Below are 25,149 nucleotides of genomic sequence, written 5' to 3'. Positions count from 1 at the left end.
CCTATCTTCACTCCTTCAAAAATTAGTAGCAATGAAAAAATGTGAAAATTTGGTCAAACTTCAAGGTCAAGGGGTCGAATATCATAACATACTCGGAAACATTCTGTCACAGGTAATTTACTTGTCAATTATGAACACCATATCATCTATCATTCTCAAAATTTATCACCAATGTTAATTTTTTTAAAATTAGGTCAAACTTCAAGGCCAAGGTCACAGGGTCAAATATCACATCAGATTCGAAAACTTTTTTGAGACAGGTAATGCACTTGTAAAATAGGAACACCCTATCATCACCATTGTTAAAATTTTTGAAAATTATCTCAAACTTCAAGGCTCCGTGATCGGGAGGTCGTGAGTTCGAATCTCGGCCGCGACAGACCTAAGTCGATAAAAAATAGGTAGCAACTGTTCCTTCGCCATGCGCTCGGCACTTTGGAGTGAAAGTTGCGGGTCTTTCGGATGAGACCTTAAAAACCGAGGCCCCGTGTCACGGCAGGCGTTGGCACGATAAAGATCCCTCACTGCTCAATGGCCCTGAGTGCCGAGTAAAGGTCAAAATTTGAAGCCCTTCACCGGTATATGGTGACGTCTCTATATGAGTGAAAAATTCTCGAATGGGACGTAAAACAATATACAATCAATCAATCAATCAAACTTCAAGGTCACGGGGTTAAAAATTATAGTATGTTTGGAAAGGTCTTGTCACAGCTAATGTACATGTGAAATATGAAAGCCCTATCTTTTCTCATTTAAAAGTTGTGACCAAGGTTGAAGTTTGTTAATTTTTTTTTTGAAAAGTAGGCCAAAATTAAAGGTCAAGGTCACGGAGTCAAAACTCCTAGTATGTTTGGAAAGGTCTTGTCTAAAGTAATCTACATGTGAAATATGAAAGCCCTATCTCTTGTCATTCAAAAGTTATGACCAAGGTTAAAGTTTTTGTGACAGACAGACTGACAGACGAATGAGATTTAATGTCCCATCGCGAAAGCGGGGACAAAAAAATATGGAGGACTGGAGGTTGATTTAAAAAATTCCATACATTTAAAAATTCGAATCTAGAAGAGAACTCACTTTTATGACCAACATTGGTGTTACATTCGGACATGTACATATAATAATTTTAAAAAGCTTTTAAAAGTTTTTAGCAAAAGCCGAAAAAAAATCTTCAAATATTTGTTGATTCTTCTGCAAATCCAGTGATGTAACACTGCACTCTTATAGTAGTTAGTATGCGGTTACCTACTGACCTAGACGACATACACGCTGAGTGTCTTTACAACTGGTGGTCTAGGAAATGTTATCATAAGTTTTAATAAAAGCAAAACATTAAAAATCTTAAATACATGTATGTATTTTCAAATGTTTCTTTAAATTCGTAGCTGATCGTAGAACTGCTCTGGAACTTCAGATTTTGACACGAGGTGATGCGATTCGATAAGTTCTTATACTATATATCGCGATACGATCATGGTTGTTAGGTTTCCCGTGACACCATCTGACACCGTTAAGATGCGTTCACATACGTCCCGATAGGGTTGTCCCGATCAAAACCACGATCGGATTTCGATCTGATACGATTATCATGATCAGGGTTCCTGTTTTGGCAAGATCTGATACGTTCAGATACGTTTATGTTACAGTCCGTTAATTAGGTATCGATGCCCGATGATGCGATAGAATACGATTGTGGTTGCAATGCCTTTCACGATCTGGATCACGATTAGAGTTATGTTTGGACCACGACGGGTATACACGGATATACATGTACACGTATATGAAACCATGAATGACAATGTAATACATTATTTCCATTGGTGAGAATTGAAATCTGATCATTGATATGAAAAAAATAAATTCTTGAGTAACTAAAGTAATTAAAACGAAAGAAACGGTGATCGGTGCCTTCTTCTTTCGGTTAGGTCTATCAAAGATATATGGGAGTGCCCTTTTAATGCATATGTAGATGGTATTATATTTTTGAATATACCGGGTAGTAAACACTTAAAAGTCTGAATAAGATGACTTCCTTTTAATAAGGAACCAAGGTTTCCAAATAGATTTCTATGTTAATATTGGACATCGCAATTTATATCAACCTGATATCACGAATTGATACTACGATTAGATGCGATATGTTGTGCTTTGCTATGAGACAATACGATCCGATGCGAGGATCACGATTAAACATTAATCGTGTAAATCGTAGAATTCTTTTTTTTTATATACATTTTTACATGTCAAAACAATTCTACGATCAATACAATTGCCATGACTGACTCAAGATCTGATACGATTTGATACGATCACCACGATAAGTACAAAATCAAGACCACGCTTTCAATCGTGTCGAGAATCATGATATTGGGAATGTAACATGAAGTTCTTTAAAAGGAAGATATAATTGTCTTTTTCAATTAATTTTTATATTAGAGAGTTTGACACCCGACGATTTTATTTTCTCCTTGCATGATATAGCTTTAAGCTCAGATTGGAAAAGTATGTAGCTCATCAAGAAAAATCAAATACAAGGTCTGTATTCTAATTGTGTGATTTGACTTCATTCTTGGACTGTATCCTTCCATATTTAATTACTCCTCAGACATGTAACGGAAGCTTAGCTGAATTCACCCGCTATTGATTTGTGCCGTGCTGATGGTCTCTAATATGCGTTGATATAAGGCCCCGACATGTTATTTTTTTCTGGACATATTCAATATACATTCCGTGACAGAAAAGATTAAAGGGAAGAACCGATGGCAGCCTAGATTTGATTATTCCCATTAAGTAGATAATTTTCCATATCCTAGTATGTAGCCGTTGTTTTACACAAGAACAAAGCCATAGAACATCTGACGAGAGATTGGCATTACTATCCCAAGTAGCCAAGTCTCGTCATTTCTTATATTCTATCTATTTACTAAGAGCAATACAAGAAAACGGTAATAATTACATGTACATGTAGCTGATACGAGAAAACTGTTCCAGCAATAAAAGCTTTCCATTAGTATGGTTTTTAATTACACGCATGCAAAGATCAACGAAAGCTCTTTCTTATTAGTAATATTAGGGAAAAAATTCTTAAATGGATTAAATAACAGGACTTTTCTGAAGAACACAAACGCACTACTGAATCAGTCTTGGATATCTTATCGACGAACAAATTCCTAAGAGACCGAATTTATTCGGCTCAAAAGACAAATCTGAAAAGGTCATAGGAGGGCCCATTGACATCCTAATCCCAGGGTAGCGCTTATTTACGGAGGAAAATTGATTTTTCTGTATTAAAACCCAAATGAAAATCTACATACCGCTTTTTTCTTGGTTCTATGCCTGCAATCAATAAATTAGACGTTGCGTCTTACAAAACATCTCCTGTAGCAGAAGAGACTTGGCAGTATGGAGACGCCCGAACATTTGTTCAATACCTAGACTGGCAATAAACATCTGAGATGTACACTTCATGTCTTTAGAATCCAAGAAATAAGACTCAGTCACAACGGTAATAGCACTCACAAACAAATTTCGATTGATATTTTTTAAACCAAAGGTTGCGTTTTCTCCATCGCGTTTGCTGAAAGCCTAACAAATAACGGTTCCTTCCTTTATATGGATCCAAGATTGAACTTGCACTCTTTTTCTGTAGCATTTAAAAAATTTCTCTACGTAACAATATAAATTATTATACCGTTCATTGCCACATTAATAAAAACCAATAACAACATATATCGGAAACTCTGATAGACTGTTTGAAGTTAACTGCGTAAAATTATAGCTTTCTTGTTTCTATTTTAGAAACAGATATTTTTTATCTGTTTCAAAAATATGTTCTTTACAAGTTATTTGTAGAAATCGAGATGAAAATAGAAACAACTGCTACCTTACAATGACGTTGACGAAACAATATATACGGCGGTAAATTAAAATCTGACACTCTGAAGTTCACCTATTTAAACCAGGCCTAAACCAGATTCTCCCTGATATCTATGATTAATACTATGAACCTTTTTTGTAAACAAAAAAGCAAGAAGAAATCTGAAAAATGAGCAAATCATTCGAATACACATCATTCGTTAAATAATTCGGTTATATGATTCTAAAGTCAAAGATTATTGTCAACAACAATTTTATATGATTTGAAACATGTTGAATATAGGAGTGAATAGGAACGTATTGCCAAAACTTATACATAATAGACTAGAAACGTGTCCTTAGAAATACCTCCGCTTGTTGGTACCGTACATTTGAATGTAACATGAGCAGTATTGTACCTTGTTTCTTCGGTCTGGTAAAATGGTAAAATATAATGAGAGAGGAAATAATTTTCAAATTTTTTTACAGAACTTAAACCTTTAGTACTAAAACCTTCAGTGTAGGTGTCACCTTTTGTTTTTCATTCTTCCTATCTAAAAAAGCTAAATGAAGTCTCACAGTTTCAAGCTCATTGTCTCATATGTAGCAGATTTATATATATCGAAAGAAGGTATGGTTGAAATGTCTCACAGTTATCTAGCTGTATATGGAAGTGTATCAAGTAATCTTTGTGGAATTCAATTAGATAAACCACTATCAGTGTAACAAATCTGATTTGATTGATTAACAAAAAAACTTGAAAAGTAAAATTCAAGGTGATAACAAGTGCACGTTCAAAGGAAGGTCAAAGTCTTAAGGAAAGTCAAAGGCCAGAAAATTGAGACATTGTTGAATTGCCCTCACCAGTATGGATTTTTGTAAGAATTTTAATTAAGATATTTTTGAAAAAAAAAATGAAGCTTAGAGTGATAGGGAAGGTCAAAATCAGAAAGGAGATGGCCAAACAAGCTGAGAAAAAAGCCCATGGTTCATCAAATAAAGAAGTGAAAAAATTAAATCTAAATCATATCACTTTTTTTTATAGATATTTCACTTAATGTTTTCTTTATGTAAATCACCAAACTTTGCAACAATATCGCAAGTGTTAATTTCATCCTTCATCTCTAAATTAACCGTCACGATAAGCTCAGTCGGTAGAGCGCTCGCTCCGTGATCGAAAGGTCGTGTGTTCGAATCACGACCGCGACTGACCTAAGTCGATAAAAAATAGGTAGAAACTGTTCCTTCGCCAGGCGTTCGGCACTTTGAAGTGAAAAATGCGGGTCCTTCGGATGAGACCTAAAAACCGAGGCCCCGTGTCACGGTAGGCACGATAAAGAACCCTCACTGCTCAATGGCCCTGAGTGCCGAGTAAAGGTCTAAATTTGAAGCCCTTCACCGGTATATGGTGACGTCTCTATATGAGTGAAAAATTCTCGAACGGGAAGTAAAACAACATACAATCAATCATCTCTAAATTCATATTTCACAAATTGAATTTGATTTTTACATATTTGGAGCTATAGGCATTTTGCATGACTTATTAGCCCAAATATAATATACCCCGGTCATAATAAAAATTTAGAATCTTACTAAATACTCAATTTATTTGACACACTGTATCAGTATACGTCCAGTAAAAAGGTTTAATTTTTGTGTCCAGTATATATATATATTGGTGCTTAGTATAAATGTCTATTTTGATGTCCAGTGTAAATGTTTATTTCGGTGTTCAGAATAAGTTTGTATTTTGATGTCCAGTTTAATTTTTATTTTGGTGTTTAGTGTAAGTGTCTATTTTGATGTCCAGTATAAATGTCTATTTTGAGTTCCAGTAGAAATGTCTATTTTGGTGCTCAGTATAAGTGTCTACTTTGATGTTCCAGTATAAATATTTATTTTGGTGTTCAGTGTAAGTGTCTATTTTGGTGTTTAATATAAGTGTCTATTTTGATATCCAGTATACATGTCTATTTTAGTGTTCAGTACAAGTGTCTATTTTGGTGTTCAGTATAAGTCTCTATTATAAAAGCCTATTTTGATGTCCAGTATAGTGTCCGTTTTGGTGTTCAGTGTAAGTGTCTATTTTGATGTCCAGTATAAATGTTTATTTTGGTGTTCAGTATAAGTGTCTATTTTGATGTCCAGTATAAATGTTTATTTTTGTGTCCAATATATATGTTTGTTTGTTTGTTTGTTTGTTTGTTTTTTTTTTTGGTGCTTAGTATAAATGTCTATTTTGATGTCCAGAATAAGTGTCTATTTTGGTGTTCAGTATGAACGTCTATTTTTGTGTTCAGTATAATCGTCTATTTTGATGTCCAGTATAAGTAACTATTTTGATGTGCAGTATAAGTATCTATTTCGATGTCCAGTATAAGTGTCTATTTCGATGTCCAGTATTAGTGTCTATTTTGATATCCACGACACGATTGCCAACTCACATGCATCATTCCGATAAACTAAACTCCCAAATGTTTCAGGATGTCAGTCACTTTTTTCCTACACTTTAACTTCCAAAGATGACACAGTACAACATTTCCTAGAAATCTTGTTTTAAAAAAATGAAAAAAAAAATCTTTCGGAGTTTGAAATGAAAATGCCTGCTTATCATATTCTACTTATAAAATCGATTCCGTCTTGCCCCGATGTCTATCGGCCAATGCTGATACAAGAAAGACTATCCAAACAAAATCTCAGTATTCAAAATAAACATCATATTGAAAAGGAGGTGGCGAAAAAAATCGTTCTTTGTATGGCATTGTTTTCATTTCAACTTTATAGAAATATGCTTCCGTATCAATTGTAGATCCTTCAGGTTAAGCCTATTTGAAAATCAGGTTTACTTTTTGGTGTTGGGGGGGGGGGGGGTTACAGAAAATAAAATTTAATTAAATCACCGACAACAGTCGTTCATGATTCCTGGTTTCATCACTTTTATCAAAATTTTTGAAGACAGGTCTGACTATATATCATTCCTCGTCTACTTATGCAGCTCACTGAACGAGAGCGATATCCTAGTTTGAGATGATATGCCGTATAGAATTCACAGAGGGGGTAATGATAAAGATATATCATCCCATTCTGTAAACTTAATTAGCACAGCTCCTACAAAATCTAAACAACAGTTCTGGTGCAGATCGGTGGAGAAGTAACGTTTGTTGTGGTTGCCAAGTATATATTCCAGGAATACGTTATCATTAAAACAAAGTGCATTTTAAAACGGAGATCATTGAGTGACAAATGGCTATTTAGACATTTGAAAAAATTCACAAAATCATGTATAGGCATAAAAAAGTCAAGACTCTCTCTTCTGTAAAATCCTTAGACAATAACAAATCCGACATGTTAAAGAAAAACATTAGACATCTAACTACGTACGTGCGTCTGATTAAGACACAGTCTTTAATATATATTACATCTAACTGCGTAACGATGTTCGTATGTATAAGTAAACTAATTAATAAAGAATAGTTAAAATAAATTATCCCATCAACTCGAGGATTATCAGGAATGTTTACACTCACCTCGACGCAAATCGAACCTTTTTCTTTTTCATCTCTGGCTGCAGGCGGAAAGAAGACCGGCATTTTACGTCGATACAAGGGCTTACCTGACCATAACGTAATTTGTCAGATTTCGAGATAGAGAAGGAAAAGAAACGCCATAAAAGTAACCCTCGTCATGTGATAACAGCTCACCAACTATAAGCCGTTACGATCTCGTCTAGTTACAAAGATCAAACATTCCACAGTGGAGAGAGAGAGAGAGAGAGAGAGAGAGAGAGAGAGAGGAGTTTTTCTTTCAATTATTTAACTAATTTTAATGAAAAATTTTGGTTTCTTTATATCGACGATCTATGGCTTTTGGAAAAAGATGTTAAGAATTAATAAAGCACTTTAAAAATAGAAATAAGTGCCAAGAAGAATTACGTAATTTTATCTCTTTTTGTTAAAAAATCTACAGCCGTTTTCACGTTTTTGATACCTCCCCCACACCATGTGCTGTCTGATTTCTGAACATCTCCCTCCCCCACGTGCTGTCTAATTGATATGACATCGTCCTGCATGTATTGTACTTAGGGTAAATATCTGTACCGATGAATCCTCATCGATTGAAGGAGTACCGCACGAACTTCTCCTTTATACTACTCACACGTATATCGAATACTCTCATAAACACGAGTTGTCTCTCTTACTGTATTGGTATACCCCACCAACTATCAACAGTAGCTACTTACGCATGTGAACTGCTGAAGGGCAATGGAACAGAAGTCATTCGTCTAGAAAGAAAAAAAATCGCATATTGTAAATATTGTATTTAAGAGTAAGAGAGAAAAAGAAGGAATATAATACTCCACAATGTATTGATAATATTGCCCTTGTCGCTACTCTCATTAAAAGCATTCGTACATGTATGTACAAACCGAAACAGGCCAAATGACAATAAAGTGTTATATTTCAGTAATCATCGATGACCCTTGACCTTCTATAGGGCACACCATGTATGTAAGTAATTTGTATCGTTGTAAAGAATTAAGTTTTGGATATTCAAGGTAGACATTCTGAGTTGCAGTAAATATAAATGTTACATCAAAGTTTTAGAATTCAGAATTAAAACTTACTAATTGGTAAGATTTTCGAGTTGTTACATTAGCATGAAGTATTCATGCATTTCCTAAATGTTCATACTAAGGTTACAGGTTTTGTAGCATTTCTACTCCCGGTAATCCGTTAGTTTCTTGAATTTTTTTAAACACCTGTTAGTCCTACATACATGTATTACTTTGTTCAGTCGTTGTTTGGATATTTCATCAAACATTTTTTCGGATGAATGAAAAGTTCAAATGAAGCTTTTTGATTAGATCGATTCACAAGTACCTGTAATGCAGATTATATCAATTTTTTCACGAAGAATTTACGCTGTACGTTGTATCTTCCACATAAAACCAAAAACCCCTGAACAAGAAGAATGCTTTAATTTGAACAAAATTATAGACTGAATCAGAAAAAATCATTTTAAGCAAATGTAAAGAGTAAAGCGCACTAAAATAAGTTTGGAAACCTTCCTCCCACAACCCTGTAAAAGTCTTACAAAAAGATAATCTTCCTTGTGAGATATTATGATTCAGACTTAAATGGTTCGCCATTCACCTATTTGTAGCTTGTCAAAAAATGATGGAGCAAAGTTTTTATTTTTAAACTGGATCTCCCCACCCCTGAAAAATACCAACATCCACCAATGATTTGTGCTCTATAGTGTGATAGAGCAGAAGGCTGATATTTTTAATCCTCAAAATATCATGTACTAATGTCATTGTCCAAAACACAAAATTACTTTTGCATGTAAATTTACATGAAGGTCATCTTTCAGATGTTTGATGATTAACATGCATTTTACTAATCATTTTCCTTCTTTCTTACATGGAGTTGTACAACAAAAATCTTCTTCGTAAATGCATAACAGTACGGTGTTAAATTTGCATACCTTGTATTATGTAAAATTAGTTTAAGGTTTCTGTGAATCATATTTTGTATTCAAATACGTTAAAAGGTACTAGCAGATATTGTGTGTTGAATTATGAACACAAACACAGAAGTGGATTACTACTGTAAGAAATAAGAAGCTAGATTGACAGCAAGCTAGAAAGGACTGGTTAATAGACGCTTCTGATGCTGTATAACCTGTTTACAGGAATATTTTATCAACGAATCACGATTTAACTATTTCCTCTGTGTTCATCAAAAACACATTTATTGTTAAAAAAATAGGACTATGCCACCTGGCCATAAGAGTCAGGCCCTTAACAACGATTTCAAAAGTGTGTGGGGGGGGGGGCTTACTCCCCCCCCAAAATCTGACACCCCCCCCCAAAAAAAAGTAGGGGGAAATTCCCAAAATAATCTGACAAGCAAAAAAAAAGACACTTATTAACTATCCAAATACTGGGATTTGCCAGTGCAGGAGCAAAAAGTTGGGGGGGGGGCATCTTAAGGAAAATTTACTCTAACAAAATATTATACTCAGAAACTGGGGGGGGGGGGGGCATGAATGAAGAATTAAAAGAATTTATAATTCCAATTGCAATGACAAAATAATTTTTAAAAAAAATTAATATACATAGAAGAATAAATGAATAAAACATTTCAGAAATGAAATGATTAAGTATGATTTTAAACGGATGAAATAATAAAAAGATAAATAAACTTTTTTATACCCCCGCAGGCGCGGATCCAGGATTTGAAGTTAGAGGGGGCGCCAAAAGTAGGCAGGGGGTCTGGATTCTAGAGATTTTGTAGGGTAAAAATGAGGTCTACCAAATAGAAATTTTTACATTTTCTCGACGAAACTATGAATTACGCTAACTTTGACAATTTTAGGGGGGGCGCGCGCCGGGTGCGCCCCCCTTAAATCCGCCACTGCCCCGTATCGAAGATTCGGAGGTATATAGTTTTTGCCCTCTCCGTCCGTCTGTCTGTCTGCCTGTCTGTTTGTCTGTTTGTCCGCAAAAATTTTAACATTGCCCATAACTTTTGATTGGTTGGAGCTATGGCTTTTGTATTTCACATGTGTATTCCTTGTGACAAGACCTTTCTTTGGGTACCACCATATTTTACCTTTTGACCTTGACCTTGGAGTTTGACCCAGTTTTGTAAAATTTTACCCAACTTTAACCTTGGCCATAACTTTTGAACAATTGGTGCTAGGGCTTTCATACTTCACATGTGTATTCTTTGTGACAAGACCTTCCTTTGGATACCAACAACTTTGACCCTTTGACCTTGACCTTGGAGTTTGACCTACTTTTGAAAAAAACTTAAACATTGGCCATAAGTTTTGAACGATTGGAGCTGGGCTTTCATTCTTCACATATGTAATCCTTGTGACAAGACCTTCCTTTGAATACCAACAACTTTGACCTTTGACCTTGGAGTTTGACCTACTTTTGAAAAACTTTAACCTTGGTCATAACTATTGAACCGTTGGTGCTAGGGCTTTCATACTTTACATATGTAATCCCTGTGACAAGACCTTCCTCTGGATACCAACAACTTTGACCCTTAACACTGACCTTGGAGTTTGACCTACTTTTGGAAAACTTTAACCTTGGCCATAACTATTGAACCGTTGGTGCTAGGGCTTTCATACTTCACTTATGTAATCCTTGTGACTTGCATTTGAGAAAGTTTAACCTTTGCTATAAGTTCCCATACGGGAGCATCAGTGTTTCACAAACACATCTTGTTTTTTTTTTTAATTGTTTAATTCAACATTTCTAAAATGTTATCTAAATACTACATAATTGCAGTTTTTATATAAATCAGCGTGCTTATCATATAAACGAACTCAGCAGGTAAGGGTAATTCATGCCTGATGACAGGAACCTATATACTAACGGGATAGGCAACTCCTTAAAATTCAGTACCATGTTCACTCGCCCAAAACATCACACACAACACAACGTTTATTCCCAGTAAAAATCTTATTTTCTGATAAACAGTGATTAATGTAATCTGTTCTTTTTTGCTTATTGGAATGGGTTTTTAAGAAATATTAAAGAATACGTTGTAAAATAATATAATTTATATAAAGCAAATTACCACCAAATACCGAATTCTCGGAAATACGGCCGATTAGGGGTATGTGTTGGTTTGTTGGTAATCTTAAGTAATCGGCTAGAGAATTATGCAGAAGATGTCACACTCATTAAAGAAAGCCAGACTGGGTTCAGAAAAGGTTACTCTACTTTGGACAATATTTTATTATTACAATTCTTATCGCAGACACTAATTAACAGCAGAAGAAAATTGTTTTGTGCATTTATAGATTTCAAACAAGCATTCGATACAGTATGGCGAGATGGTCTTTGGTGTAAACTTTTCAGAAGTGGGGTAAACGGTAAATGTTTTACTTTTATTAGAAATATGTATAATGGTATCAAATCTAGAATACAGATGAATGGTGTGTCTTCAGAATTTTTTAACTGTAACGTTGGTGTACGACAAGGTGAAAACTTATCGCCCTTCTTATTCTCATTGTATATCAATGACTTGGAAGATTTTTTGATAGAAAAGAATATTGTCGGTTTGTCTAGCATTAGCAAAGGTATAGAGGATGAGCTGTTTTTGTTTATGAAACTGTTTATTTTATTTTATGCCGAAGATACTGTAATACTTGCGGAAACGGCTGACGATCTTCAAAGAGCATTAAATGAATTTTACATATATTGTGAAAAATGGAAGTTGTGTGTGAATATTAAGAAAATAAAGATACTTATTTTCTCAAAGGGTAGACAACCAAAAAATATTTTTACATATAATGGCAGTGTCATAGAAGTAGTCAAAGATTTTAATTATTTGTGAATTGTATTTTCTCGTACAGGCTCATTATGTAAAGCAAGAAAACACCTATGTGAACAAGCACGAAAGGGATTGTATAGTGTGATACGTAAAATTAGACAATTTAATCTACCCTTCGAATGTCAATTGGATCTGTTTGATAAAGTAGTTTTACCAGTATTGTTATATGGCTGTGAAATATGGGGTTATGAAAATATTGATATTATTGAACGAGTACATTTACGTTTTCTGAAACATATATTGAATTTAAAAAGTACTACTCCAAGTTATATGATTTATGGAGAAACTGGACGGTTTCCATTATATATAAATATTTACTCAAGAATGGTAAAATACTGGGCAAAACTTGTGTATGGAAAAGGAAACAAATTGTGTAGAATTGTATTTATGTATTTACGTAAACAATATGATAAAGGAGAAATGACAAACTCCTGGATTTCATTTGTACAAAATATTTTTGACAGATGTAGTTTATCAAATATATGGTATGAGCAATATTTCTATAATGTAGAATGGATAACTGCTACAGTCAAACAAAGATTAAAAGATCAGTATATTCAAAAGTGGAATAGTGAAGTTCAAGAATCTTCAAAAAGTTTAAATTATAGAATTTTTAAAACCAATTTTGAGTGCGAAAAATATTTAACACTGTTATCATGTAAATTTAGAAAAACTTTAGTTAAATTTAGAACCACAAACCACCATCTTAATTCCAATTGAAATAGGTAGATGGAATGGTACTCAAAGAAATGAAAGATTTTGTAGCTTATGTGATAGAAATCAGATAGGAGATGAATATCATTATATTTTAGAATGTAATGCTTTAAACCAACCGAGGAAAATTTTTTTGAACCAAAAATTTTGTTCTAAGCCAAACACTATGAAGTTTTGTGAAGTTATGTGCCAAAATGATGTTGATTCTTTGAAAAAAAAATTATGTACATTTATTAGTAAGATTAATAGTATGGTCTGTTCTCCCTAGCTAGCTGAATTAATCTCACCTTTTGCTTGACCCACTGTATTATATGTATATATGCTTTATAAGTTTATGTACCTCATGTACCATTTACATGGTTTTTGAGTGAATAAATTGAATTGAATTGGTTTTGAATATACAACGTAATTACACTAAGATAAGGAGTATAAAAGAGTGCTAACAACAAATCTTGAATAATTTTTTACGGATAAATAAAGGTTTTGTTCAGAAATATTTCATAACATTAGAGATAAATTATTTTTAAAATTGACTTACGAAATCTCGCAACTTACGAGATATCGCGAGACTAGCGAAAGTTGCCTATCCCGTTAGTATGTATACGTCCTTCTTGATGGTAATTACACGTATATCATAACATTAATAAAAAAACCATTTATCAAACATTATCTGGAGTTATTTCTTTCATTGTTTTTGGTTGAGATATCAGCGTGCGGTTCATAAACTATTAAATTCAAGAATTACTGTTCTTTGTTTGGTTAAGAGTTCACTGCCCTTTGTTTTGAAAAGTCCGGTAGGTGGGACTGCAATCCTCCGTTTTCAGAGGACATGGACAGTTGCTGCATGAATAAGAAATACAACACTACTTCGGACAGACTGAAACATGCATGACTAAAATGGATCGGGAGGGTAGAGGTTCCCTTCCTGATTGGGGAGGTTTAACAGTAAATGGAATAATTTAAATAGGAAAAACTTTCGTTCCTACGTTTTCTTGAAATCCTCGACCCGCCATTATCTAAATCAGCATTTTAAAAAGAAAGACGGAAAGAAAAATGTTTATACTACACATGTGTAGAGAAATTTCACGCGCCCAATATGTATTCATTGTCTTGTAATTACGAGATAATTTTCTCATAATTAGATCTTTTCTCATAATTACAAGACCTTTTCTGGAAATAACGAGATCTTTTGTCATAAAAACGACGAGATAATTTTCTCGAGATTACGAGATCTTTTTCCTAATAGAGAGATAATTACGAAATAGTGGGGCGTTACTTTTTTACTTGATACTTCCTAAGCAAGACATTCTGCAACAACACAGTATGTATTGAAGTATATGAAAAGATATCCGATTTCCTATTGTCTCGTGAACTACCGGAATATTTGACTGAAACACACAACAGTTGGAAGCCTTTGTAAATTGAGGATGAGAACTTTAATCTAAAGCTTCAAGTACCCACAATATCCTAAGAGAGCTTGGTATCTTGTCGCTACCTGCATTCTTTCGTTGTTCTTTGATCTCCAATATTATACACAAGAGTAGCTAAATTAGATATGCATTCGATTATCAACATTACACCGATGCGCTGTAAGGGTTATGACTTCCAGGTTTCAAGGACTCAATAAAGTCTAATTGATAATGAATCTTTTTCTAAGTTTTCAGTAATTGTAAAAACATCAATTTACATAAAATCTGGAATACGTTTTGGCCCCAGAGATCGAGCAGAAAACCGAAAAGGGTGTGGATTCTATTGCAACCTTGTCATCTGAGGTTTTCCCTAAGGTGTACGCATGACAAAATGACTTTTGAATTCGATGTCGATTTCCATAGTCGCCAGTGGTCCAAAAGGGCATGGTTGTTCGTTAATAAAGATTTTCACTTCATCATTTTACTGTTCTTAGTTTGCCTCAATGCAGTTTCATGTTCTAAATTTTGAATTTATCGGGTGGGAGTAAATACAAAAATTTAGAACATGACAGCAGTATGGATTCTTTATCTTGTTGACGTATGGTGTGATTCAGGGCCTCGGTTTTAAGATATCAATAGACATACTTCCTTATGCCGAGCATGAGGCGAAGAACGTCACGATCTACTTTAATAAATAGACTGAGCCCATGAAAATGTATCTATTGCCAAGGTCCTCCCTTCATTGAATGGATCAGCTTCATAGCATTTCATTTTGTAGGCTTATTACCAAGCAATGACGAAACCAACATTGTCCCGGCTTGCAATGGATGTTCCATCTTAGAATGTAACATTCTTGAGAAGATTTTCAAAATTTTATCCTATATATTCCTATGTAAAAATTTAATCCCCTATCGCGGCCCCACCCTTCCCCCGGGGGTCATGATTTGAACAAACTTGAATCTACAATATGTTAAGAAGGTTTAACAAAATTTTCAATTTTTCTGGCCCAATGGCTCTTGAGAAGATGTTTCAAAGATGACACCAAATTTTCACCAATTCTTAATTATCTCCCCTTGAAAGAGGGCCTGGCCCTTCATTTGAACAATTTGAATTCCCTTCACCCAAGGATACTTTGTGGCAAGTTTGGTCGAAATTGGCCCAGTGGTTCTTGAGAAGAAGTCTAAAAATGTGAAAAATTTACAGACAGACAGACAGACGGACGCCAGACAAAATGTGATCTGAAAAGCTCACTTGAGCTTTCAGCTGAAATGAGCTAAAAATAAGACTCGATGTTTCAACATCCTCTCTCGGCGCAGCGGAACCCGTTTGTTCACGGATTTTAAAATGTATATCAGGCTAACCTTGATGATTTGATGATTTTTCTGCCCTCTAAAGGCCCAGTATTTTATCCATGGATCAACACTTTTTACAAAAGAGTATTTGGGAAAATTCTAAAATTTATTTTATTGATAGCCTTCACATATCATTTTGTGAGAATTTGAATCGAGTAGTTCTTCAAAAGAAAAAAAAACCAAAAACGAAATGATACAAGAAACACTGCTTTTGCAAGCCGAAGCATGAGTATGTCCTCTCGACTCCAGTGGTCTAATATGTTATTTGAAAGCAGAGAGCAAATACTCTCTTAAAGTTTTTGGAAATTTTCAATTGAAATACATGTAAATGGCTCATTTTTAGCTCCACGGCAACGGCAGCTATTTTGGATATTTAAATACCAGAATCTTGGAGAGACACTTACACATCAATATGTACATGTAGTTTGGAGAAAAAAATCCATTAAAGGAACTTGTCGCCATTTGAAGAAGGGACACTTGTAACAATATGTTGCCCTCCCCCTTAAATAAATACAGCCAAGATATTTTACTGGGCAGGGGGATCGACTTTGGGGGAAATCGCACTCTACAAGTATTACTGCAGAGTAGGACCCCCCGGATAATTGAATCTGATGTGGGATTTCCGTAGGGGAAATCCTACTCTAGAGTCATTTTTCCGTGGGTGAAATGCATATTTTCCGGGGGAAAAATTTTAGAGGGGAAAGCCTACTCTACAAGTAATGTTCTTTGGGACTCAATTAGATATCTTGGATTGGTAAAGATCACTTAATACCAAAACTTGCCAGTTAGGAGTGATTACATGAAAGATTGGTCATTTGCAAAATTAAAAAACATTCTGACTGTACACACAAGTACTCTGAAGTTGAAATCAGAAAGATGCTTGAGTTTTTGATTGACAATATCTTTGTAGTTTTTGGAGATCAGGTCTTCCAACAGTCTGTTGGAATTCCCATGGGTACCAACTGCGTTATTAGCAGACCTATTTTTGTATTCGTACGAAGCAGAATTTATTTCAAAAAAACTTCTACATGAGAAGAAGAAAACACTTGCTGTGGCCTTCAATTCGACATTTCGATATATCGACGACGTTTTATCAATTAACAATAGTTACTTCCATTCATATGTCGACTCGATATATCCCAGTGAACTTGAAATAAAAGATACCACAGAGTCTGACACATCTGTTTCATTTTTAGATATTTTACTAGAAAAAGACGTTAATTGTAACCTAACAACAAAGCTTTATGATAAACTTGATGTCTTCAACTTTTCAATCGTCGACTAACCTTACTTATGTAGCAATATACCCTTATCACCTTCATAAGGATTATGTCTCTCAGTTGATTCGATACGCAAGAGCATGCTTTACGTATGAACAATTTCTTAAAAGAGGCAAGCTGTTAACAAACATGTTGATGAAACAAGGATATCAACAGTCTCGTTTGAAGTCATCATTTCGCAAGTTTTATGGTCGATACAATGACCTTGTCAGCACATACAACCTATCACTGAGTCAAATGCTGACTGGCGTTTTTCATACTAATTGTTAGGCTATATTTATACACTGAACTGTCTACGGATTTCTCCGGGTTTTTTCCGATCAAGACAAGGAGCACACGGCGGGTGTGACCGGTCGGCAGGGGATGCTCACTCCTTCATGGGACCTGATCCCACCTCTAAATTTTGAGGTCCGTGTTTGCTCTGCTCCAAATTTGTATTGTTCCATTGGACATTCGAGATTGAATACTGTTCGTTATCTTCATATTTCATTCCAGTGTTTACAATATACATGTCTCTATAAATTTTAGTCATGTATACTTTGTTGTTTTATCTATAATTTATTTTGAATCTTTATCAACCTTCAGAAAATCAAATCATCCTCATCATCATCGAGTACAAAGTACTTATATAAAGTGATATTGCAAGTTTTAAAACAGATCCTATGTAAATTATCTTTCTTAATTATCACTTATACATGTACAATTTAGCATGTTAGTTTATAGAACAAAGTAAATGTACTGAACAGAAATATCTGGCTTGTAATGTAAAAATGGGAGCATATGATTTCACTTGACATGTCTAATAATTTTGCATCCATGTGACAAATTAACGTCATCTTGCATTACATACTTATATGATATATCTGCAGCAGATGATGATGATGTCATTTCACTGTTCCTGCAACTCGATGATATATTGTTCTTAGAGAAGTTTCAGTAGACATCAATGTTCCAATACAACTCTCTCTCTCTCTCTCTCTCTCCATGCTAAAGGGTGACAAAGGGATATAAGGGTTATACCTCATGCAAAGACTTTGTCCAGAAAATATTATTTTTTAATCTCATAATTTCCATTTCTTACAATCACCAAGCTGATTTTAAAGCTATATATGGCGTATCTGAGCTAAAAAAAATTATCAGTGTAAATATACATGAAACATGCTATGTACGTTAAATTTAAAATTGTCACTTATTTTGAACTTTTATATAGTTAAACTGACTAAAAACTTTGCTGTAATTTTGAAGAATATTAATAAAATCCGCCACGCGCATGACTGCGGGAAAATGCAGCATTAAAGCCATGATGGAAGTAGAGGTATTAATGTAAATCATATTATTAATATAACATAATTTTCTCTTTATTTCTCTTCATATCTACCTATCTGGAAGTCGCTTTTCTCTCTGAATCTGAAAAACTGCTTTGCGTTCGATGGTCTACCCCTCGTTCTCATATTTCGCCATTATTGTTTGTCTAAATAGTCAGGCAATCAAATAAGGCGGAGTTAATTTTTGTAGAGTCGATAAATAAATCGGTTATTGTTTTAAATTGTTGATATTTTTGAAACGCGATTCATTTAAAATATGTAATTACGGGAAAGTCCTATTTTTTATATAAAGTAATGAAACAAATAGAAAGGTCTTTTTAATTTGGTTATCTGAACTTATCAAAAATACGCCATATATAGCTTAAGATGGACTTCGTTTCTACACGAGAAGTGGTTGTTTTCGGAAGGATTTGCATGCACGAGTGTTTCCCAAATACACAAACGACAACAAATCTTACGCCGAGTCCAAGAAGTAATCGAAAGCTCTCAAAAGTCGGCGTATATCAAACGTATTTGTTCGGTGGCGTTTTGGATAAAACTCAATATTCAAATCAAGAATTCCAACAAACCAAAATTAACAGACAAAATAAACTTGAGGTTAATCATATTATTCAAAGACCACAAATTGTAGCCGTGATGACTTAAGAAATTCTCCGAGGACGTCGATTATGTAAATGGATGTCTAAAGATTTGTATGTGCAAGAACTGACTGCTTCTACATATGAATTTTCCCATAACTTTGAAAAACTTTAGAAAAATGCTCTTCAAAAACGAAAGCTTAACAAACATGCACACCCAAAAGCACTCCTCTGACTGATTAGTATGATACAGCGTTAGTCATGTCACATGTCTTTGTATGGAAACCTTCTGTTATGCACCGATTAAGTAAAATATAAATATTATCTATCTATCAAACGTTTATTTTGATTGTACCATATCAGAATTAACAGTCACGTTTAAAGGCATCATTTCGCAAGTTCTATGGTCGATACTACGAAAGTCCATTTAAGACCTATCAAAAAATATTTTTGAATTCCTTGTAACAAATTTTTAGAATTTGTTTAAACGAATTTAATTCGTTCTAACAATTTCTTTGAATTAGTTATAACGAATTTAATCTGTTATAACAAACTTATTGAATTCGTGATAACGAATTCAAAAATTTGTTATTACGAATTAAATTCGTTTAAACAAATTCTAAAATTTGTTATAACGAATTATATGCGTTTTATCAAATTCAACAATCGGGGCCTATAGAAAAATATATATGAATTCGATATAACGATTTGTCGAATTCATTTTAACGAATTTAATTTGTTTTAACAAATTCAAGAATTCGTTTTAACGAATTTAATTCGTTCTAACAAGTTTTAGAATTCGTTATATTAAATTTAATTCGTTATAACAAATTTTTGATTCGTTATAACGAATTCAACAAATTTGTTTTAACTGATTTAATTCGTTATAACAAATTCAAAGAAATTGTAATAACGAATTAAATTCGTTATAATGAATTCGACAATTCGTTATATCGAATTCAAAAATATTTTTGATAGGTCCTAACTGGGCTTCCGTACGATACAATGGCCTTGTCAGCAAACACAATCTATCATTTACTCGAATGCTGACTGATGTTATTTAGGTCATTATTTAAACACTGAATTGTCTACAGATTTTTCCGTTTGCCCGATTATGACAAGGAGCATGCACACGGTGGGTTTCACCGATCGACAAGGGATGCTCACTCCTCCATGGCACCTGATCCTGATATTTTTTAGAGGTCCATGCTGGCTCTATTCCCGATTTGTATTGTTTCAAAGGACTTTTGAGCTTGATTACTGTTCGTTATCTCCATATTCACCTGCCTTAATTATAGTATGCTTTCTTCTTGGAACGATAAGCATGTGGTAAAAATAACACGTATATTCAACTCTTTCTAAAACAAAGGATGCAACAGATTTAATAGAGTTCTACATTCAAAAAGGCAGTTAATGAATAGAAAATCTCAGTCATTGGGTCTGTATTTAAATCAAATTTAAATGCAACAAAATACACATAAAAAAAACAACCTAATTATATTAGTCTCAAACGGTATTAACAGCAACACAGTTTGGAAACAGCAAATCAACTCAAAATTTGCTCATTTTTGTTGATTTACGATTGTTCAAGTGTTACGACGTAAAGTACGACTTTTATGACTTGTTATAAATTACAGTGTAAATTAACTTTTCGGACTTTGTATAAATTGTTATAAAAACTTTTCGTATATTTTGGCAAATGTGATAAATTTTATAAATTCTATACTGTTCAATCCTACCCGAGGCACAGTCATTGATGGACACTTAAGGTTCATCGATACTCTGATAAGAGAGATAACTCTTAATGACATAAATGTCTATTATTTTTTTTTATAAATATGTCAAGTTGAAGTGTCTTTTTTGTCCAATTTTGCACCGCAAGCTATGCTATAACTGTTTGGATTTAACTTAAAAAATACATTTCTTTTGGAAAATCATAAGAGTTAAAGAAACATTTTATATGAGTGAGCAGAGGGTTTATGAACCTTAATCCCTTAATTGACTTTTGTTTATATTAATCGACACTTAATCTTTCATCTACTTTAATTCTTTTATATACATGCCGGTAAAATGTCACCAGTCGCTCAATATCTGTTTAATAATTGATTTTCTTATATATTTCTGTTAATCCTTTTATTTTGATCTTTGTTCATTATCTATGTTTTGTTGTTAAAAAATCATAGTCAGTTGGAATCAGACTTTCGGTGCTGATATATATTCCAAATTCATGTAAAAGTATATTACAGGCTAAGTCTATATAAATTAAAGTACAAAAACTATAACGCGTGTTGACTTGTTTGAGGTTTTATGAACCTGCTGGTTCAACAATAAGAGGAGACTCACGGTTGGTCCAGAATTAGTGGTAGACGGAAAATTACACCCCGTAGTATTAGCAGAATCGTCGAAGATGTTTATGTATTACCTTTTCACGTGAGCAAACTACATGTTTTTGATCACCGTCATAAAACCAAAAATCTAGACCATTTCTCCTTACATTAAAATTTTCTACTTTATCATTGATTTAATTTAAAAAAATGAAATATTTACGTTATTTTTATTCAGTTATTAGACATGGAAGTCTGCAAGCCCTGCATAGTAATACATACTATGCCACATGTGCACAGCAAGAAGGCACGTGATGAGCAAATGACATTATGGAGATATAAAGCTATTTTCTTATTTGTAGTATTATCAGACAAAGACATTTGAAAATGCAAATATCACAAAATAACATTTATTTTTATAGAACAAACACCTTTACTAAACAATGTGTAAGTTCAACACTTGATAAAGATACTAGTACTCAAAATATATAAAATATTCCCAAGATACATTTTTTGTCATTTAGTCCTTAGTAATATTTAAAACAACACCGTGAGCAATACCCCATCCCAGAAAAATCACATTTTGATAACGGTGGTCGTCATCAAAGAAACTGGTGCTTTGAATTAATACTTTACCAAAATATTTGGCTGGCAACACTTGCAAATTACAAAATTAAACAAAGTCTATGATGGAATGCTATCTAATGTTTTACAAAGTCGTAGGGTGCTTTAGGGCTGAAATAGCCAAACACCTATAGTATATACGGTGGTTAATTAAACCCTGTAAGCCTCTGGCATAAAAATGCTAAAACGAATGAATATAACAATTTAATTAGGATTGCCTTACAGTTTATCTCATGTTGCTTAGTGCAATGAATTTAAGCAGTTACTTTTCAAAATATCAAACTGCCAAAACATTTGAAATATAGTATTGGAAAGAGTTTTGCAAACTTCTCATAAGCTTAGAATATAGCACAGCGTACTTTGGAGATCTCTTCGCAATTTCCTGATGAAATAAATGATGTCTGTAATGCGATGGTGCGAACATCATCAATATAAACTTATTTGATATTTGTTCCCGTTTACGAAACAACTTGTCTATCAAAGAGCAAATTAATGCGCAGCGATTCTAAATTGAAGAAAGTTGAACTAATGACATTAGCGATTGTGTAGCTATTCTTTGATTCTCCATATTCTATACAGATGAATTCCTTCATACTCACACCTCCAAATACTGAACCCTAACAAAACATGGCATTCTTTTCTAAAAAATGGATCGATCTCTCTCTCTCTCTCATTTAATTTCTGTTTTATATTATTATCATTTTAATGTGTATGTTTCTATCGGTAGTAGCATTTTTAATAACTTGGATTGTATTCATATCATCTTTGTAAGCACCAGGCATACTCTGTGAACAGTGTGTGTACCAATAAAATCATTATGTACCTTTTTAAAAGAGGTCCTTATGCGATTTGTAAGTTCAAGCAAATTAACGTGAAATGGTTAATATACGCAGACGGTTTATATGATACATATGCTTATTCAATTATTAAACGCATTCCTTTTTTTCTATTCAAAAGAAAATGTTCAGAAAGGACTTTTTTGTATTATAGAGAATATTGGAATTTTTGTATTTAATGAAGTATTTGATGAAGCCTATGTTACTAATGGTAGGCTTTGCTTTTTCCCCTGAGATAAATACCTACTTCAGCTGATATAGCTAGATATTACCACTGCTGTCGAGGGACAAATCACTATTGATAATGTTTGGTATTAGGCGTAATGCAATTTGTCAGGTTGATAATGCGTGCCATCACAAACTCTAACAATGCAGAATATTGTTCTTTGCGTTTATTATTTTTCAGTGTGATAATATTCTATGGTTTCTGTTTTCAGATAGATAAAAGCAAGTACAAAGATGTCACGATACACACCAGTACTTGTCACATACACATCTCCGTATTCTTAACTTTATATCAGAGTCTAATCAGACAATGGGCTTCCAGAGAGTAAGACAACTCAGCCTCTAGATTAAAAGGGAATTAGAAAAAAAATATTTTGTAGAGACAAAGAGCGTGCTTCAATATTCAATCCGTAATGAGGGGATCAACTTCAGAATAAACCAGTCCTGTGTCAGTGACTGGAATCGACCTTCGTCACGTACACATTTACTTCTTACAATGAATCTTACACCACTAACCTGGTGTACCTGTGTTTTGCGATTTTTCTTTTCATTTTTTTTATCTTGGCTCTCTCTCTCTCTCTCTCTCTCTCTCTCTCTCTCTCTCTCTCTCTCAGTATTTTAAGATATGTACTTACACGATAAAAAGATTTCATGTATTGTATTTTATGGCTTTTAAAAAAAATCTTTCTAGTATATCAGTTAAATAATTATTCTTGTAAATGCCTGGAACATTTTTTGCAATGTCATGTGTCTCCAGCCTTCCTTTCATTAGGACTGTGACTTAGGCTAAAAATTAGCAAGACGCTGACCAATATTGTTTGATTCACAAAATGTGGGAAGGTATGTCACTGATCATAAGTATAGTCAGACTTACCTGTAGTGGTCAGCGGCCAAAGAGCGACGCCTGTGTTCGGAGATAATCCTTAAATTCTCCAGCAACATGACCTGGGCTTTCTCCGGATTTTTCATTGCCGTCAAGTTGGCTACATATTCCGTAACAACTTTCTTGAAATATGGTTCACAAGTACAATAATAGAATCCAATAGCTAATCACTTAGTGTTAAAAACTCCATTGTAACTTGAAAACAGTTCAACACCCTTATAAATGATATCGTGGAATCTTTTAAATTTTAAATTACCGATAGTTGCTAAACTTCCCGATGCCTATATACCACTTATTTTCCTAATAGTCGTTTGGATCTAAAGCAACGAAGTTCCTGATGATCATATAGCTTATAGACAAATTTATCTTTCCAAGTTTGTTGATGATATTAAGATCACTGCTATTCAAGCCATTAGCTTTCAACGTAAGAGCTGGGAATATTTCTCCCTGGCTGGCCACACGATCCTCTATGGCTGCAAAAAGCGCCTGACTTGTCATTTCAGAATTTGGTGTTCACAGTGACACTCTTCTAAAATGGCAGACTGTTTGGTTGAATCTCACTTGTCCCTGTGACGATTCTTCCATGATATTTTCTGAAACACAATGCACATAAGGGACAAAATAAATAATATTAATCTGTGACTATCAGTGACTCCTTCATCACATCTCTATAGTACGTATAAAACACTGTCAACAACCAACCGCGTTATGCTAGAGTTTGAACAGTATCGAACTGGAGATATGAAGGGATTTTCTATCTTGATTCTTTGGTTATTAAGTCTGAGAAAGGTTTCATTTGATTCGTGGCCTTCTGAACTTCCGTTCAAAGAAGCTTTCTTCTCGCGCTCCCCCCTAGTACTGTGAATGACTTTATGCGTCACAGGCAGACGATATACCTGTGCTTGTCATGTCTGATGGCATGTCTTTCTGCTTTACTCTGAGCCAATGGCAGAAGCTCTGTAAAATAAAAAAAAAAGTATTACCTGTTCTCATTTACCGCTGATATATTGATTGGTTTCCATGGAAACTTCCTCCATTCTTGGTTTTATGTAATATTAATACTCTCAGGTAGTGGAAGCTTTTTGATTTGGAGAATATCTGGGAATCATTAAAACTTAAGCTTTTAAAAACAAAGCTGGGCCTCTGGGATTATTTCACTATCAACGTCATTTCGAAAAGCTCAGTTTGTTTCGATATTTTATTAAATTATTTGTCAAGCACTGCTTAATGAAAACATGGCGAAAATTATTGCCATCGAACCGAAGTTTAAAATCCAGACAATGATATGTTTGGACTTTTGTAGAATGTCAATGTACGCTGTAAACCGTTATCTTAGAAATTTACTCATGATCAGAATGTTATCTGGAATTAATTAATACCTGAAAAT

General features: G+C 34.0%; 1 protein-coding gene across 8 annotated transcripts in view; it reads right to left on the bottom strand.

Annotated features, from left to right (window-relative positions):
• The window catches only part of LOC133175039 (potassium voltage-gated channel subfamily B member 2-like), a 66,730-nt gene extending 42,149 nt beyond the window's left edge, over positions 1-24,581 (bottom strand). For 2 of the 8 annotated variants that reach the window (XM_061310126.1, XM_061310127.1), the window contains exons 1-2: positions 23,754-24,574; positions 8,093-8,134 (exon numbers count right to left, since the gene is read on the bottom strand). In XM_061310126.1, the coding sequence (XP_061166110.1) occupies positions 8,093-8,134; positions 23,754-23,848 (137 nt within the window). In that variant the 5' untranslated portion in view covers positions 23,849-24,574. Of the gene's footprint in view, positions 1-7,379; positions 7,543-8,092; positions 8,135-23,753 lie in introns of those variants that run through there. The other 6 variants (XM_061310138.1, XM_061310128.1, XM_061310132.1 and 3 more) reach the window with 6 other exon arrangements.
• Between the last annotated feature and the right edge of the window lie 568 nt (positions 24,582-25,149).

Source organism: Saccostrea echinata, unplaced genomic scaffold (assembly GCF_033153115.1).
Source record: "Saccostrea echinata isolate AGI-Se365-2 ecotype Australia unplaced genomic scaffold, CSIRO_AGI_Sech_v1 ptg000060l, whole genome shotgun sequence".
In the NCBI taxonomy this organism is placed as follows: domain Eukaryota; kingdom Metazoa; phylum Mollusca; class Bivalvia; order Ostreida; family Ostreidae; genus Saccostrea; species Saccostrea echinata.
The sequence above is the reverse complement of the archived record's forward strand: the minus strand, read 5'-3'. Positions and strand labels throughout refer to the sequence as shown.